The 19,134-nt window shown below is 42.5% G+C and overlaps 2 protein-coding genes across 2 annotated transcripts; one reads left to right on the forward strand and one right to left on the reverse strand.

Moving 5' to 3' along the window:
- Positions 1 to 967: 967 nt before the first annotated feature.
- On the reverse strand, positions 968 to 6,089 carry phf13 (PHD finger protein 13). The gene is given in 6 exon segments (XM_024427190.2): positions 968 to 2,283; positions 2,434 to 2,869; positions 2,972 to 3,049; positions 3,051 to 3,170; positions 4,562 to 4,666; positions 5,703 to 6,089. Coding segments are annotated over 6 exon segments (1,020 nt in total). The 5' UTR covers positions 5,751 to 6,089; the 3' UTR covers positions 968 to 2,050.
- Positions 6,090 to 9,329: 3,240 nt separating this feature from the next.
- On the forward strand, positions 9,330 to 16,694 carry fbxo2 (F-box protein 2). Its single transcript, XM_024427191.2, has 6 exons — positions 9,330 to 9,481; positions 14,976 to 15,047; positions 15,234 to 15,360; positions 15,555 to 15,647; positions 15,748 to 15,886; positions 15,965 to 16,694. Exons 2-6 carry the CDS (start codon positions 15,011 to 15,013, stop codon positions 16,097 to 16,099), a joined length of 531 nt encoding a protein of 176 aa, XP_024282959.1. The 5' UTR covers positions 9,330 to 9,481; positions 14,976 to 15,010; the 3' UTR covers positions 16,100 to 16,694.
- The last annotated feature ends 2,440 nt before the right edge of the window (positions 16,695 to 19,134 follow it).

Here is a 19,134-nt window from a genome sequence, read left to right on the forward strand (position 1 = left end):
ATAATTCCTTGGTTGTCTAGAGCACCATTTCAAGCTCTGTCTATTGAAAGAAAGAGTTGAACGCATTCCATTTATCTGTACTGAAGAAAAATATAAATGCAACATGTGAAGTGGTGGTCCTATGTTTCATGAGCTAAAATAAAAGATCCCAAAAATGTTCCAAAAAGCGTGTTTCTCTCAAATTTGGTCCACAAATTTATTTACATCCCAGTTAGTGAGCATTTCTCCTTTTCCAAGATAATACATCGACCAGACAGATGTGGCATATCAAGAAGCTGATTAAACAGTATAATCATTACACAGGTGAACCTTGTGCTAGGGACAATAAAAGGCCACTAAAATGTGTCGTTTTTTCACAACACAGTTTTGAGGGAGCGCGCAATTGGCAAGCTGACTGCAGGAATGTCCACCAGAGTAGTTTCCAGATATTTGAATGTTAATTTCTCTGCCATAAGCCACCTCCAACTTAATTTCAGAGAATTTGGCAGTACATCCAACAGGCCTTACAAACGGAGACCACATGTATGGTGTCGTGTGGGCGAGCGGTTTGCTGATGTCAAGGTTGTAAAGAGTGCCCCATGGTGGCAGTTGGGGTTATGATATCGGCAGGCACAAGATACGGACAACAAACAATTGCATTTTATCGATGGTAATTTGAATGCACAGAGAGATACCGTGACAAGGCCCATTGTCGTGCCATTCATCGCCTCATGTTTCAGCATGATAATGCACAGCCCCATGATCTGTACACAATTCCTGGAAGCTGAAAATGTCCCACTTCTTCCATGGCCTGCACATGGAAGAATGGGGTGGCAGGGTAGCCTAGTGGTTAGAGCGTTGGACTAGTAACCGGAAGGTTGCAAGTTCAAATCCCCAAGCTGACAAGGTGCATCTGTCGTTCTGCCCCTGAACAGGCAGTTAACCCACTAGGCTGTCATTGAAAATAAGAATTTGTTCTTAACTGACTTGCCTAGTTAAATAAAGGTAAAAAATAATTAAAAACTCACCAGACATGTCACCCATTGAGTATGTGGATGCTCTGGATTGACAGAGCGTTCCAGTTCCCGCCAATATCCAGCAACTTCGAACAGCCATTGAATAGGAGAACATTCCACAGTCTGATCAACTACATGCGAAGGAGATGTGTTGCGCTGCATGAGGCAAATGGTGGTCACACCAAATACTAACTGGTTTTCTGATCCATGACCCTACCTTTTATTTGTTAAGGTATCTGTGACCAACAGATTCCTATCTATATTCCCAGTCATGTGAAATCCATAGATTAGGGCCTAATTTATTTATTTCAATTGACAAATTTCCTTATATGAACTAACTCAAATTTCCTAATATGAACTAACTCAGTATGTTGCATTTATATTTTTGTTCAGTATAGAACTGGACATCATTATCTACAGACCCTCTGCTTGAGGCTTTAGACAAAGGCTTCCCTCAGACAGACAAACGTACCAACCACCTAGTTGAGAGGGTGGTTGGGGGAGAAGGGGTTGGCAAGTCAACACACCCCTTTAACGCATGAAATAAGAGCAAAAAGCCAACGTCCCAAAATGCACACTGTTGGGTGGCAGCTCTATAGGCCATTCTCTCCGACAGTTTAAGAGTGAAGACAGGTTTCCACTGTTCATGTGAGATGCGTCGCTAGTCTCTATCCAGTCAGAGCTAACCGGTCAGCCAGACTAGACTACGGAGTCCAACCCTACTGGTCAACTATTGTACTACCACAGACAGACATTCAGTGATTGACTTACGCACACAGAGTCTGGAAGGAAGCAGAGAGAAACCGTCAAATGTATAATAAATCTTAAATAGCACTCGGATCAGTTTAGTTTGGGGGTGTTGAAGACCCCGAGGGATGGCTAGTAGGCTTAGTCGACCTAATAGGGGTGAGGAAAAGGGCATGGGGTAGGACTGGGGTCAGGGACAAAAGGAAAGGGCTGGCCTGGGGCATGCGTTACAGGACCGGGTTGGGGTTAGAACCGTATGGGGCATGGTCTAAATGCAGGTGAGAGGGGTGAAGGGGTTTGCAATGGGGTCAGTCAAGAAGGTGTCTGCGGGGGCCAATGCGTGAGCGGTATGAGCGGCGGGTGTCTGCCAGGCCCAGTGTGCCTCTGCAGCTCTGACACATATAAGTCTCAGGAACGTGGGACTTCCTGATCTTAGCACAGGACAGGTGGATCCACGTGTTACACTGGTTACACTCAATCATGGCCCGGCCTGCAAACGGCTTCATACAGAAACACGTCACCAGGTCCCACGAGTCATCATCTGAGAGAAAGAGAGGGGGGAAGAAACAGAGTTCCATCACTAAAACATTTACATGGGATTAACTGTCAGACTGCTACTTTAAAATAGGCAATGTCATCACAACAATAAGTTCCGTAACTTTTTTGCAGCATTTACATAACGTTCTCTCACCGGAGTCCACCATGATGTCCTCATCCTCTCCGGAGCCATCCTCATCTCGGAACACCACCTGTTTCCCCTGTCGGATCACCGTCCTGTTCCCAGTAAAACTCTCCGCACTCTCCACCTTCACCAGCCCCTGTCCCGCCCAGCACTCCCACTCCTCATTGTGCTCCTGCTTACAGGGGGAGGAGTTATTGAAGTGAGAGGGGCTGGGCAGGGGGTGAGGGGATGAAGGGTGGAGGGGGATGAAGAAGTCATCCTCAGGCTCGTCTTTGATTGGTCGTCCTCCCAGGGGCAAGGGGAACTGTGGCTCTGGGCTCATTGCGTCGGCCTGATGTGCAGAGCTCGGCTCGCCGTCCTGGCTCTCCCGGTCCTTCCTCCTCTTCTTCAGTTTGTTGGCTTTCCTCTGGTCATCTGGGTGCAGGGAGGATGCTAAATGGCTATGCTGGAAAACAGGAATTAATTTAGGGTTAGGGAGTATGAGAAAGGGTTAAGGTTAGAATTAGTGGTTGAAATTGTGTGAGTGGATCAAAAGCACTCCATTTACATTTTTCATAACATGGCTGGATAGTGAGGCCCCAGGGTGGATTCCCGTGAGATGGGGTCGTTTCCTGTTCTTGTCCTGCAGGGGTATGGGGGGCGCGCGGGGGGCAAGAGGGGGGTTGAGGGACAGGGGTCCAGCCATCACTGTCTGCTGTACTGCCTGTACTGTTGGGGGGGCTGGAGCTACTACGCAGAGGAGAGTCCTGGAGAGGGAAAAAGAGACATGGTGATAAAAGCCTGTATGTGTTTACACAAAAGTAAACTCTTAGAGAGGAGAATGGAGGTGGGCGTGAAGCTGCTGATACAATCCATTGACATTGGCCACAAACCACACTCACACACTGATCCAATACAAATCTGAGACCATTTTGAACCAAAACAGGCATCAACAGTAACTTCACAACACTTCCACAATAATATGGAACTGCATATTTTATACATGGCCTCAGTGACACCACGGCATATGGTCATAAGGATGAAAAATCACCCTGTCTTACTCTGAGGGGCTCGGTCAGACAGACAAAGCACAGAGTATTAGCACAGGTCTATGGATGAGGTACAGTACGGTCCTGGTTGAACTTGTTTAGGGTGCTGGCGTTGGGTCGAGCTGCTCCTCTTGCCTGAGCTGAGGGGGTCAGGGGGCCCTGGTTCCATTCCAGCCCCTTCCCCATCATGGATCCTAATCTCAGGGCTAGCTAGACAGCAATAGAAGCTCAATTCAGCTTGTTGGAAAACTAGGTGGTGCCATCACTAGATTTGTTAATTCTATCCAGTCCTTCCAAAACTATGAACACTACAGAGGCAAGGGTAAATGGTCTAGGGGCCAAAGAAGCACAGGGCCAGGGATGAGTATGGAGAGACTTGTTGGCCCTCTTACCCTGGGAGAGGGGGCAGGGCTGTGTTAGGTGCGTGTCCCTTCAGGAGACACAGCAGCAGATTGGCTAGCGAGGGACAAGGGGCGGGGCCCAGCAAGGAAGCTGCCAGAAGCCACGCCTCCTCCAGTTCTGTGGATCAAATAGAGGGTCAACACACCACACCGGGGAGGGAGGGGATAACTTCGATACAGTCAACATGTCCAGGGTTGCATTCAGGAGGATGCAACGCTCTGAACGTTTCAGATAGAAATGTAATGCTTTATAGAGCTGCCATAACTCCTACATGACAGACACAGCATAACCTATTTCTATTTGAGAGTTCCACAACGTTGTAGCTTACTGAAGGAAAACAAAATGGCACTTTCATTGTGACTCAGTGAATGTGATGTTGACTGTATCTATATTCACAACACTAGTTAGGGGCGGCGGGTTAATACACACAGGGGGAATGGAGGGCAGTGGGACACCAACACGCACAACAGTTGTGGAGAAAAATGCAAAAGCTCGCAGTGGCCGCTCCATGATCCACAAACACATCCAAGTCCTACCCCTGGTGTCTGGCCATTAACCTCCACACAATGCGTTACACACACACACCTCGAAATATAACCAGTCACAGTTCTGCCTAACTATTCAGAGCAAAGAACCTAGACTGTCAACTACAAGGGACTGTTGATAAAAAGGCATACACCAACTATGATTGGGTTTCCTTTACTCACCTCCTGGGGATATGGGATATAGCCTGCATATGCCAACACAAATGTGCAGAACTTGTTGAAGTCCTCCACCGTCCGCCTCCTGTATGGTGGACTGTGCCCCTGGCCCTGTAACACATGAATAACATCAGCATGAGGTCAAAGCTAGCTAAGACATTCTGAATTAAAGAAACATGTTGTGATGATTGCCCTCTTAGCAGGGGTTCACTTGTAAAATACATTGATAAAATGTTGCATATGAACGTACTAAAAAGGGAATATAAAAATTACATTTTAAATTACATTGTTAGCACGCTGACGACTGAAATGACACACGAGACTCGGTTTAAACCAGTGCCATTTGACAGAAGCTTGATAGGAATTTTGCTAACGTGAAGCTAACTAGCTACAGTAACGTTATTGCTAACGTAGCTCGCTAAATAAGTTAATTAATCGACAAATGCCAACATGGAGGACTACGTTTGGGCGCTAACGTTAGCGTTGAAGTTTTGATATAGTTGAAAACACGAGAAGGACAGTTACTAATTAGCTCATTTGTTACCTACCTAGTAAAATACCTTATAACTGCGGTGCCAAGATGGCGATTGTCGCTGAGCTAGTTAACTAAGCGTTGGCGTGGACAGAGTAGCTAGCCTGCTAACATTGGCAAACCTTGCCTAGCTAACTAACACTGCGTTTAAGTAACGTTAGCTAGATATGCAACCTCGTGTTTTCAGCATAACAGATCTGTCATTACGTTAAAGACGAGTGAAAAATGCATGCACATGTCAAGTTATATTACTAACGTTAACAGGTTCCGAATGTGATTATATTCAAACGTAAAAACAAGATGAACCGTAAAACAATAGCTAGCTAGTTAACGTTATACTGTAATCGTGACAGTGGTTGTTTAATCAAGCCAAGGAAAGGTAGCTAGCTGACTGCCTAACGGTATGATCATAAGCATTGCCTGTTTTCAGCAGTCAGTCGTATATACCATTAGTTAGTTAGCTATAAACAGTTAGTTAACTAGCTAGTTATCAATGGTTACCTAGCGAGCTAATATTTGCTAGCTACAGTAGGAAGTTAAATATATACAAGTTAGTGAGCGCTAGCATTGTGATAACTGGCTAGCTAATACAATACTTAACGTTAGCTAGGTTACCTCTGATTCATATGCATGATGGTATGACGATGAAGTAACGTTGTCCATCTCTAAAAAGTGATACTTTTGGTATAATGTAGCTAAGTTACCTAATAATATAATTAGCTAGCAATAAACGAAGTGCACAACTAATTCTGGTGTCATCGACGTTCAAAACAGTGCACTGTTGTTAGCTAGCTAACTGTTAGCTTACAATATTTTAGCAACAAACACTGTCTGCAGATAATGTTTCGCCTATTCCCCGGGAGATACTTAGTAATGCATTATAGTTATAAGTCAAATGTTGCCGTATCTCTTGAACAAAACGGGTTCGCCAGCTACACTGTCAGTGTTGCCATTAACTGCCTGCCTCTCACTCAAACTCAGACTTATCAAACAGGAAAGGACTGGTCAAGAGAACCACCTCGAAAAAAAAGAGAGCGCTGAAGTGAGGTTTAAAGGGATATTTTACTCAAAAAACACATTTGAATAGCTATTCTATTTTTATTTCCACTGTGGATATGGTCCACAAAATGTAATTTGGATTGGAGAGAGATGGTACAGGGAACTATCAATGCAAATATGTACGGTAGGTCTACTAGTGATCAACATTAGCAGCAGCACAAAAGTATAGCAAGACAATTTGCCTAATAAGTTAAGTGCTCTGTGCATTCTTAGATCATCTCGTCAACAACATATCAACAATGTGCTGAAAAAAATATATAAAAAACATCGCCTTCATCATCATCACCAGCAACATATTATCATCATCATTTACACTTTTGTCATTTAGCAGATTATCTTATCGAGAGCGACATAGAGGAGCGCTAAAGGTTAAGCGCCTAGATCAGGGGCACATCAACGGGGCCGTTTTAGAAAGCAGGTTTAGTGAAAACTCAGAGTTAGTTAACGCAGAGTTGAAGGAAACTGAGTTTTCGGTTTCACAAAGCCAGTTCAGTAACCATGACAACATACTCCGTGACGAAAACCTGCTCGCTGGCAGGTTTTTCTTCAACTAACCCTGGCTGAGTTTCTCCTCCTCTTTAGCTGAAGCCTGCAGGATATGTCAGACATGGCGTGTCCTTTTCTTGAAGAGCCAGTTGATATTGCACAAAAACTCAGCAAAAAATCTCCGTCGGGAGGTGATCAGACCCCGCTTGGATGTTTTATCATTCCCTGATGATGTTTGAGCGTTTCTGTTTTTCTGCACAATCGATCATTCATCTGAAAAATGTTCTCACATCGTTCATATGACACATCCTGGACATGCTCTCAGTTCGGAATAAATTCTTTGTGTTGCACTTCGTTTTTTTTGCCAAAAGAAGTTTTCTATATAACATCATTGACGCTGGGCATATTTCAAAGGCAACTGTCTGTCGGGCTGTCAGAAATGTCACTCTTACACTGAAACGTTTACTGTACACTTTTGTGGTGTCTCCTAGTCACAGACCCAGCAAAGAAGAATTCCACATAATTGCAGGTATCAGTCTAAGCAATTATTTATTTATTTAGTATGAAGCTTGAGATTAGAAGCGAAGCGAAGCACTAATCAGTTCATTTGATATATTTTAGAGTTTCCAGGTGAGATTGGCTGCATAGATGGCACTCATATTCCTATCACAGCTCCTTCAGTAACTGAAGGAGATTATGTGAACAGGAAGTCTTTCCACAGCATTAATGTGCAGGTAGGCCTAAACAGTAGCCTTTAGCATTCCAAATGAAAGAACAACACTAGATGTGTTGTGAAGTAATTACTGTTCTGTATAAGCCCCAACCCGGGCTCGAACCAGGGACCTTCTGCACACATCAACAACTACCTCCCACGAAGCATCGTTACCCATTGTCTCAGAGCGAGTGACGTCACCTATTGAAACGCTATTAGCGCGCACGCACCATTTCACATCGGTTACATCTGCATGGGGAAGATCATATATGATGCAGCCCACATCATCAGCAACGTGGAAGCAAAGTGGCCTGGGTCTGCGCATGACTCATGAATTTTTCGTGTGTGTACACTGAGCGCTAGCTTTGCCCGTGGTAAGTTTATATATATTTATAGCTATATCCTATTATAAACAATATTTTGTTTCCTCCTATTGCAACTGAAAATGTAAACTGTATCCTCATATTATCATAGGAGCGTTCAATAGTTACCTGCTCGGTGATAGAGGGTACCCCTGCCAGCCCTATTTGCTGACCCCGTACCCTGATTCTGAGCCCGGCCCGCAGCAACGTTATAACTTGGCTCACTGCAGGATACGAGCCAGGGTAGAGATGGCCATTGGGATACTCAAGGCCCGGTTCTAGTGCCTTCATAGGCTCAGGGTCACCCCAGAAAGGGCATGTGACATTATTGTGGTATGTGTGATTCTCCACAACATTGCCACAATTAGAGGAGAACAATGTCCTACTCAACCAGTAAACGATCCTGGTAACGATCCTGACCACCCCGCTGACCCACGAGATGGGAGAGCAGTCAAAGACACAATATGCTTCTATCATTTCTGATTGACCCATCACCTCCCCAATGTCAAATAAAGACAATATGCCTTTCTTTTTATGAAGTCTTGTTTATGTCCTGCAAGTACAAATGCATTTTTTTTGTTTATGTTGTTCAAACAAGTAAAATCATCCACCTGTGGGCACCTCACCACCTTTTGACTGATGTTCCAGCAGTTATATTTTGCTTCTAAATTACATTTGTCAATTTGTTTCTCTAAGTACACATTGTACAGCTGTTTCACAGGGAGCTATAGGAACACAAAAAAAAAATGAATTTCACAGTACCAGGTCTACATAGTTTCATTGTAGGTCATGGGCCAATGCTGAACAACAGTTCTTACAATCTTACTGACGTAAGTTGTGCTGTGGAGGTGAATGGACTCTCTTCCTCATTGTAATTTCCAGCATTGCTCTACAATATTAAATACTGGCAGTGTTGGGATGGCTGAAAAATGTATTTTGTTTTTGCTTAGAAATTCCACTAACTACTTAAATATATCACATGTTGAATGTAGCCACTGGATGCTGTTTAATTAGGTAGGGTAGGCTAAACAACATCACAATTTCTTGTAATGAAATTATACCTTACTTGTTTGAAGTATATTTTTATATTTCATCTTCAGTTGCTGCCATGTACGTTTTACACACACACACACACACACATAAATGTTGAATAAGTGGAACACTCGAGATAAAACTTTTCCTTTTTTTAAATTAATACTCACGCATTGACTCGGTCAGCAATTTTCTGCCACGCCAGCTCACGTTCTTTTGCAGCTGCTACTGTATTGTTTTTCTTCTTAAATATATACTCACATTCTGCAAACGCATTCACAGGTTGAAGCCTTTTTTTCTCCTGTTGCCATGATGAATCATGTTATCTGCGTTCCATTGATGAGGGCGTTTTATCTCCTCATGCAAGTGCTTTACTAAGGGTTAACTTTACCCAGAGTTGATTGAACTAACTGTTGTCATCTTTTCTGAAACCGAAATCTCAAGAGTTTGACAGCTCAGAGTTTGTCAACACATAGTTCAGGTTTAAACTCAGAGTTTGTTAAACCTGCTTTCTGACACGGGGCCCAGGTTTGAACCTCTCTCTCGCACAGTTTGTGTGTGTATTCTGAATAACAGTCACTAGGAGCAGTGTGTGTGTTCACTATATAACCCACACAGGCAGGGCGGTGCTACCCTGCAGTGGAGCTCGAGTGTCCGAGAGATCTAGAAGCAGCAGCTGAACAGAGAGAAAAAAGAGGGAGAGGTGGAAGACTGATCTTTCGTTTTCTGCCTGTGATTAAAAGGTACAGTCTCTTCGGTTGTGTTTTTCAACGAGGCAGAGTGTGCTATCATAGAGAATGTTGATAATTGCTGGCTGTTTGTATCTGAGACCGGATGTCCATTCTCAGTACAGTAGATGAGTCAGTAGTTTCTGCTTGTAGCTGTGACGAAGGAAAAGCAAGACAGCATTACGTAGACACTGTGAGATCAGATTCCTGCACACTGTTATTCTTATTTATCGAAAAGACCAATTTGAGTTTGCTCAGACTGTTTTTTTGCCAGTTTGGGTAAATTACTCTTTTTCTTTTGGCCTGAGGTGATCTTTGGCTGCGGATCTGCCCTGACGTACTGTATCATGGTTGGTTGTCATTCTGACCAATTTAAAATCTATGCAGTGCCCATCTCCATTACCCCTCATTTCAATGCAGGGTCCCGTGTTTATCACGGTTATGCTATCACTTTATTACTGTATTCTCAACATAGCTCATTCTAATATTTCTGCTAATGTACATTGACTGGATTTTAGTTACACTGTGTATACAATCCGCATATTAATTTATATACTAGATTCTTGACATGGCTCACTCGAATATACTAAGAATGATATGTACAGCAGTAGATATATCCTGTGTAAATTCATCCTGTGTATATACTGTACGTATAGATTGCATTTGGATTACTGTTACAGTGCTTAATACCCTGTCAGCAGACGGCATTTCTGGGGCTGACTGGGTGCAATGGACCGGTACATTTTGATAAACCGGAATGGAGCACTGATAATGCTGGATTGGGATTTATAAAGAACTTTTTCTAAGCACTCAAAGCAAGGCTGAGGGTGTCACACGGCATCAATTTATTTGTTGAATTTTCAGTTGGGCATATAAGACTGTAAAAACACCAGGAAATCAGCTCCAAGTGATTTTAAAAAATCTGTTCCCAAGTAGTCCCATGCATAATAGAGACACTTTATCGTATGCAAGGTTTGAAATGATTATGTTTCAGTAAAACTTTATATCCATCTGGGCTTTTAGCAGTCTACAAATTATTTGTAATTATGTCCCCCCACCCCCACACACCTTCTGCTCAAGAAAAATGATGATCCCTGGTCAGTGGTGTGCTGCTCTCCTGTTTTTCATCTCTATTATTATGAAAACAAATGCTTGATGTCAGCTTGCCTGTGTTTTCAGACCAGTGCAGGTAGTCAGTGCAAATGAAATGAGGAGAGGAAGCCACTTTAGACTATACGATATGAAAGTGACATGTCGTTTTCTTGGAAGTATCCTTTGTAGGCTTTTTGAGTGGTATTCAATGGGAAAAAACATATCACAGTGGTCTTCAGCGCAAACACGTAATAAAAGGCATCTGAGTAGTAAATTAATTCACAAATATTCATATTTTTATAAATATTTAAAATGACTGTTCATGAATTTGATGATATAATTGTCAAGCCCATTCAAAAGATTAGGGGACAGGACCCGAAAGTAGGATGACATCACTTGCACATCGTATTGAGATACTCCACATTTTTCCTGATCTAGACGGGGAGATAAAACAAAGGATGTAAGATAGTATAGGAGGCCAGTGTACAGTATAATTATTCTTTCTCTGGGAGAGGGGAAGGGGTGCTGCATAGGCATTTTCAGTAGGTGGGTAGGGTGGATGAGTTTGGGGCGTGGTACTATGTCTTTTGCTCTGCATCTCAATGGGCATCTGAGTCTTTACATACAGTACCGTGTCACTGGTACTCAGGGTGCGCCTCAGTAGTCTAAAGTGGTTTCATCTCATCTGCAATGGAACATGAGGAAAGGACACCACTTTGAGATGCACTCTAGTTGTGTAAAGCCATGGTATTATACATCACTGTCCCCACTTTACTCCTCAACCATTTGTCCAACTCCTACATCCCATTCCCTTCCCCATACACCCACAATCTATTCACTACATAGAATGTGCAGTGTACCATACTTGTAGAAGAATGGCTGCACAGTGTTTTCCTGTGAGAATCTCTATCCAGTGAGATCTCCCAGGGCCTAACTCAAAGCCATCTATACAAAGGACTATGCACAAACTGATCCCAACATAAAAGTTGCCCAGTGCTGGGTACCCAGGCAACCGCTCGCTCTGTGCTCTGTGCCAGGGTCATCCGCAAAGAAGTGGCATACATTCACTGTAGAGGTTTGTATGTGAGAGAGATGAAACAGTACTATTACCTTACTCCAATGCTGATCTGCACACTCATGAGCGATAACAACATAGCTGGACGACTCGCATAATGACAAAATTGTTGTGAAGATATGGAGAGATCCAGTACACCATAGCCAAATACATTTAAACTCAGTTTTTCACAATTCCTGACATTTAATCCTCGTAAAAATTCCCTGTCTTAGGTCAGTTAGGATCACCACTTTATTTTAAGAATGTGAAATGTCAGAATAATAGTAGAGAATTATTTATTTCAGCTTTTATTTCTTTCATCACATTCCCAGTGGGTCAGAAGTTCACATACTCTCAGTTAGCATTTGGTAGCATTGCCTTTGAATTGTTTAACTTGGGTCAAACGTTTCGGGTAGCCTTCCACAAGCTTCCCACAATAAGTTGGGTGAATTTTGGCCCATTCCTCCTGACAGAGCTGATGTAACTGAGTCAGGTTTGTAGGCCTCCTTGCTCGCACATGCTTTTTCAGTTCTGCCCAAAAATGTTCTATAGAGTTGAGGTCAGGGCTTAAGCCATTTTGCCACAACTTTGGAAGTATGCTTGGGGTCATTGTCCATTTGGAAGACCAAGCTTTAACTTCCTGACTGATTTCTTAAGATGTTGCTTCAATATATCCACATAATTATCCCTTCCTCATGATGCCATCTATTTTGTGAAGTGCACCAGTCCTTCCTGCAGCAAAGCACACCCACAACATGATGCTGCCACCCCCGTTCTTCATGGTTGGGATGGGTTTCTTTGGCTTGCAAGACTCCCCCTTTTTCCTCCAAACATAACAATGGTCATTATGGCCAAACAGTTCGATTTTTGTTTCATCAGACCAGAGGACATTTCTCCAAAAAGTACGATCTTTGTCCCCATGTGCAGTTGCAAACCGTATTCTGGCTTTTTTATGCCGGTTTTGGCGCAGTGCCATCTTCCTTGCTGAGCGGCCTTTCAGGTTATGTCGATTTCGGACTTGTTTTACTGTGGATTCCTCCAGCATCTTCACAAGGTCCTTTGCTGTTGTTCTGGTATTGATTTGCACTTTTCGCACCAAGGTGCGTTAATCTCTAGGAGACGTAACGCGTCTTCTTCCTGAGTGGCATGACGGCTGCGTGGTCCCATGGTGTTTATACTTGCATACTATTGTTTGTACAGATGAATGTGGTACCTTCAGGCATTTGGAAATTGCTCCCAAAGATGAACCAGACTTGTGGAGGTCCACAATTTTTTTTCTTAGGTCTTGGCTGATTTTCCCATGATGTCAAGCAAAGAGGCACTGAGTTTGAAGGTGAGACGTGAACTACATCCACAGGTACACTTCCAATTGACTCAAATTATGTCAATTAGCCTATCAGAAGCTTCTAAAGCCACAATATAGTTTTCTGGAATTTTCCAAGCTGCTTAAAGGCACAGTCAACATAGTGTATGAAAACTTCTGACCCACTGGAATTGTGATACAGTAAATTATAAGTTAAATAATCTGTAAACAATTGTTGAAAAAATTACTTCTGTCTTGCACAAAGTAGATGTCCTAACCGACTTGCCAAACCTATAGTTTGTTAACAAGAAATTTGTGGAGTGGGTGAAAATCGAGTTTTAATGACTCCAACCTAAGTGTATGTGAACTTCCGACTTCAACTGTATGTCTCTTTATAAAAAGATGTTCTGAGTTTTTGACACAAATCAACTCTACTAGTTGTCCTGGTCTTGTCCTGGTCTTGTCTTGATTTATGTCCGGTAATATGTTCAAGTGCAACAAAGCGAGATCTAGAAACCAGAGCAGCATTGTAAATTCTTATTTACAATGACGGCCTGCCCCAGCTAGACCTGGACGACGCTGGGCCAATTGTGCGCCGGCCTATGGGACACCCAATCAAGGCCAGATGTGATTCAGCCAGGAATCAAACCAGGGACTTTAATGACGCCTCTTGCACTGAGATGCAGTGCCTTAGACCGCTGCACCACTTAGGAGCCCTACAGAACGAACATCAACAACATGCATGCCAGTCTTTCTAAGTTGAGGGCCGATGAGATTAACTGCATCTCTTCTCGTTTTCTGAGAAATATTACTGTTGTCTGCATAATCAAATAACATTCAGCTCAAACACACATACATTTCCCACAAGACATGCCATCAGGGTCTCATCACCGTCCCCAAGTCCAAAACTAAGTCACGGCAACGCACAGTAAAATTACCTTTAAAAAACGGATTAAACAACATCTCATGGAACGGCGGAGACTGTGAGGAGACAAACACACACATACACATTGTTTTAGTTGTGTTGATTGTATTATTTTGTATTGTTTGTATTTTAAATGTGACTATCAGTGTTTTTGTTACTTGTCATGTTTGTTTTATTTTTTTGTGGACCCCAGGAATAGTATCAAAATATTTGCTGTAATTCCACACATTTTCCCATAGGCTGGAGGCAAATGTTAGCAGTTTTTAATATGATAACTGATGATCAATGGGCTCAACCCACTGCAGTAATTCGACCATGCTTACATCAAGTTTAGATTGATAGGTTAGCTGGCCGCTAGAGTATCTAAAAATGTTCTGCTGACCTGGGCTAATTGAGTGACTGCTGATGCACAACCACATTTCAAAATTGCACCTTGTATATTTTAACTCTCAACAGTAAGTTGAGAACCAAACTGAGTTCCAAAAAAATTGGTCCTTAAATCTACAAAAGGCGGGCCGCCTGGTTCCCATCCCTGGTCTAGACCAACCTTTGTCTTCAATATTGATCCTAAATTATACGGCTGAGACCTAGTACTGTTTACATGTCAACCTAAAGCAAACTGGCTTTATACAAAATAGACAAACTCAATATAAGAACCTTCCATATCATAATTACTATAGACATAGAAAAGATATCTCTAGTAAGCCTCAATGCGGAAAAAGCATGACTCTAAACTGGGACTTCTTTATGCCACAATGGAAAAATGTGGCTTTAACGAATCAAGTAGAATCATCCTAACTCTATACTGCAAATCTCATGCTAAAGTGGAAGTAAATGGACAACTATCAAATAAACATAGAAAGGAGAGCAAGACAAGGTTGCCTACTATCACCACTCCTTATTTCCCTCTACATCGAACCCCTTGCCCAATCCACATAACAAAATGGACATTAGGGGTTAACAGAACACAAAAAAAACTATCATATGAAATTGTATTAGTCACATGCGCAGAATACAACAGGTGTAGACCTTACAGTGAAATGCTTACTTACGAGCCCCTAACCAACAATGCAGTTAAAAAAAACATGTATAAGAATAACAAATAAGTGTGTGTGTGTATTTCCCTGTCATGCAGACACTGCCTCCACAGCCACCCCACCAACTCCAGTCATGGCCAGGAATCTACTGAAGAACCCAGCTGGGGAAGGTATAAGAACACATCTGCCTGTCTGTCTGTAGGGATAGATGAAAGCACATTTCCAATAGGCATTCTCCATAGTGCTTTGAGAAGAGTGACTCTCATTTGACTGTTGAGATGGTGTCAGCAGAGAGTGACTCTCATTTGACTGTTGAGATAGTGTCAGCAGAGAGTGACTCAACACTTTCCTCCCAGAGCAGATGGAATTCTGGGAGCTGACAGAGAATGGTGGAAGCCAATGGCAGGTGGAAGAGATGCCGGGAGACTGTGGCTACAACTTCGGTGATGATGGAGTGACCAAATACTTCAGCACCTCCTTTGAGTGAGTAACTGAACATGGTCACAAAATGGGGCCTGTGTATAGACTGCTGTCCAATTCACAATCCTCCTCTCTGATGTGTGCAATCGTTCATGGATAAAAAAAGGATTGGAGTAGTGCAGGAAATATGGTGGAATCTCCCTTACACCAATCAGCGCTTTTAAAACCATTGTGGGGTGTGTCTCTCTGTGTGTTAGGCTGTGTCTGAAGAGGCAGGTGGTTGACCTAGTGGCAGAGGGCTACGCTCCTGATGACCTCGCTGCCCAGCCAGCTGTCAGTGTGGAAGACTGGTGAGACATAATGCAAACAGACATCCACATATCGTTTAGGACAGCCGTTTCAGTTCAGCTAACACCAGCAAGAAATGTGTGTGTGTGTGTGTATATGTAGGTACAGTGGGAGGACAGACTGTGGGTGCACCTACCAGTTGACAGTGTGTCTGTTGGATGAGAATGAGGAAATTCTTCAGGAATTTAAACCAGAATCAGTCACCCTGGACCCAGATTGTGATGACTGCTCCTGGAAACAGGTATTGTGGGAAAGCTCAAAATAGCATAATATGATCACTTCTCGTCACATCCATTTCTCATTTTTGTCTTCTTTCCAGGTGAACCACACTTTCAATGATTACGGTCCTGGATTGCGCTTCATCTCGTTTGAACATGGAGGACAGGACACCAAGTACTGGGACGGCTGGTTTGGAGTTCGAGTCACTGGGAGCTCTGTTATTGTAGAGACCTGAGAGGGGAAGAGGGTGGCAGGTATGGAAAGGAGGAGAGAGGACAAAAAGGAGGATTTTAGAGGACCAGCAATGCCCTGTGCACCATCCTTACATAGCAGTAAATACAAAGTCAAGCATAAAAATGTATGCCTAAGATACAGTAGTATCCACTCAATAGCTGCTTCAGAAACGTATGGCATGAGCAAGACCTGCAAGCTTGGACCCTTAGTGCTCAATAACACTGTGGAAACCATTATAGTATACAGATGAAATATTCTCCCAGTGTAGCTTTATAAACAGTTATGAATGAGTTATAAATGACTAACACTAAATGAGATTGAGTGAGGGTCTACTAACTGCTACCTATGGACAGATGGTTTGTTCTTGTGGTTTCTTTTCTAGGTTAAGTGGTGTGTAAGGGTTCATTGCAGAGTGATCACTGATCATACATAGAGGTTGTAACCAATGATTAGAATGGCTGTAACACCTCAGATTAGGAGTGTAGTAACATATGCATTATTTTGATCCGAACTGTATCAAAATCACACTAACCAGGTTCACTTTTCAGGTTATTCACAATGCAAATGAGAGCCAAATAAAGTCAATCTATCAAGGATTTGCCTAGTCTGTTCCTGTATTACATTTTCAACTTAATATCCATGTAGGTAAATCATAAAGGCATCATAGCATGTCTTAATTTGCCATAAAATGTACTTCCATTGTAAGGGGAGTTTTGCAATCTGATCTCTCCTTTCAGGATCAACACGCTCGCACAGAATCTGTCTGTGGAACACATTGGTATGTATGCGTGCATCTCTGTCTCTACATGTATGTGTTTGCGTGACATGATGGAGTCATTATGGGAGAAGAGGCATTTCTAGAGCAATGTAAAGCTGTCATCATGAAGGGGCATAGGAGTGATGAGGGGTTACAGAGAAAGGGGTGATAACTGATGCCACTGGCAGACACGACATAGCTTATTCTCATAACACATGTCAGAATAATAGTTGTATTTCTTTCATCACATTCCCAGTGGGTCAGAAGTTTACATACACTCAATTAGTATTTGGTAGCATTGCCTTTAAATTCTTTAACTTGGGTCAAACGTTTCAGGTAGCCTTCCACAAGTTTCCCACAATAAGTTGGTTGAATTCCTCCTGACAGAGCTGGTGTAACTGAGTCAGGTTTGTAGGCCTCATTGCTCGAACATGCTTTTTCAGTTCTGCCCACAAATGTTCTATAGGATTGAGGTCAGGGCTTTATTATGGCCACTCCAATACCTTGACTTTGTTGTCCTGAAGCCATTTTGCCACAACTTTGGAAGTTTGCTTGGGGTCATTGTCCATTTGGAAGACCCATTTGCGACCAAGCTTTAACTTCCTGACTGATGTCTTGAGATGTTGCTTCAATATATTCAAATAATTTTCCTTCCTTGATGCCATCTATTTTGTGAAGTGCAGTCTCTCCTGCAGCAAAGCATCCCCACAACATGATGCTGCCACCCCCGTGCTTCACGGTTGGGATGGTGTTCTTCGGCTTGCAAGCCTCCCCCTTTTTCCTCCAAACAAATGGTCATTATGGCCAAACAGTTCTATTTTTGTTTCATCAGACCAGAGGACATTTCTCCAAAAAGTACGATCTTTGGCCCCATGTGCAGTTGCAAACTGTATTCTGGCTTTTTAATGGTGGTTTTGGAGCAGTGGCTTCTTCCTTGCTGAGCAGCCTTTCAGGTTATGTCAATTTCTAGGACTTGTTCTGCTGTGGATATAGATACGTCTACCTGTTCGCCCCAGCATCTTCACAAGGTCCTTTTCTGTTATGTGATTGATTTGCACACCAAACTATGTTCATCTCTAGGAGACAGAACGCTTCTCCTTCCTGAGCAGTATGACGGCTGCGTGGTCCCACGGTGTGTATACTTGCATACTATTGTTTGTACAGATGAATGTGGTACCTTCAGGTGTTTGGAAATTGCTCCCAAGGATGAACCAGACTTGTGGAGGTCCACAATTTTGAGGTTTTGGCTTATTTATTTATTTTCCCATGATGTCAAGCAAAGAGGAACTAAGTTTGAAGGTGAGCCTTGAACAACATCCACAGGTACACCAATTTACTCAAATGTCAGTTAGCCTATCGGAAGCTTCTAAACCCTGGCATTTTCTGGAATTTTTCAAACTGTTTAAAGACACAGTCAGTGTATGTAAACTTCTGACCAACTGGAATTGTGATGCAGATTATTTCACTTAACTCACTGTCTGTAAACAACTGTTGGAAAAATGACTTGTCATGCAAAGTAGATGTCCTAACAGACTTGCCAAAACTATAGTTTATTAACAATACATTTGTGGAGTGGTTGGAAAATGAGTTTGACTCTAACCTATGTAAACTTCAACTGTAGGAAAGACAGGGGATGGGTGTTTGATATGATCATGCACATTGCTGGCTGTCAATAGCAGTTCTGTTATGCTCACTTCTTGGGGCAGGTATCGTTTCAGTCTCAGACAAGTCTAAGTCTTATTAAACACATTAAGGAGTCAAGTGTTAGTTGTAGATATATCTAGTTATCTAAATTGGTTGGAATCAAACACCCATAGCACATTTTCAAATCACCATACGATTTATTAAAACCATGCTTTAAAAACAGAACGACAGTGTATCAAACATGAACCAACAGAACAATAAAAGGTGGTAGGCCTACAGTTAAGATTGTTACTATAACAGTGTGGAAGTGGACAGCTTAAACTAGCATACAGTAATTGACAGAACTATCAGTGACATTAGCCTGTTTTATACAGATTGCTGTACAGCCCTAGTACACAAACAATAGGCTAGTCTAAAAATGTGTTTAAAACCAAGCAGTAACCATAAGCACCATTAATATTGACATACTGTAGATTATGAGAGTTAGATGGAAGAATATTATAATTTGCTGTGGACATTCACTTTAGGACTCCACAAAAGATGAACATTAAATCTTTGAATCTTGGTCATGATTTGTCTTTAGGCAATACGGGGAGAAGGGTGATGTTAAGCTTTGGCTTGGAGTGGAAATGTGG

Source organism: Oncorhynchus tshawytscha, linkage group LG07, assembly GCF_018296145.1.
Source record: "Oncorhynchus tshawytscha isolate Ot180627B linkage group LG07, Otsh_v2.0, whole genome shotgun sequence".
Taxonomy (NCBI): Eukaryota; Metazoa; Chordata; class Actinopteri; order Salmoniformes; family Salmonidae; genus Oncorhynchus; species Oncorhynchus tshawytscha.

Excerpts from the sequence above, each read along its gene's own strand:
- fbxo2 (XM_024427191.2), top strand. The coding sequence starts at position 15,011 with ATGGCCAGGAATCTACTGAAGAACCCAGCTGGGGAAG. Across the intron at positions 15,361-15,554 it reads TACTTCAGCACCTCCTTTGA|GCTGTGTCTGAAGAGGCAGG; the intron begins GTGAGTAACTGA and ends TCTGTGTGTTAG. Across the intron at positions 15,648-15,747 it reads GCTGTCAGTGTGGAAGACTG|GTACAGTGGGAGGACAGACT; the intron begins GTGAGACATAAT and ends GTGTATATGTAG.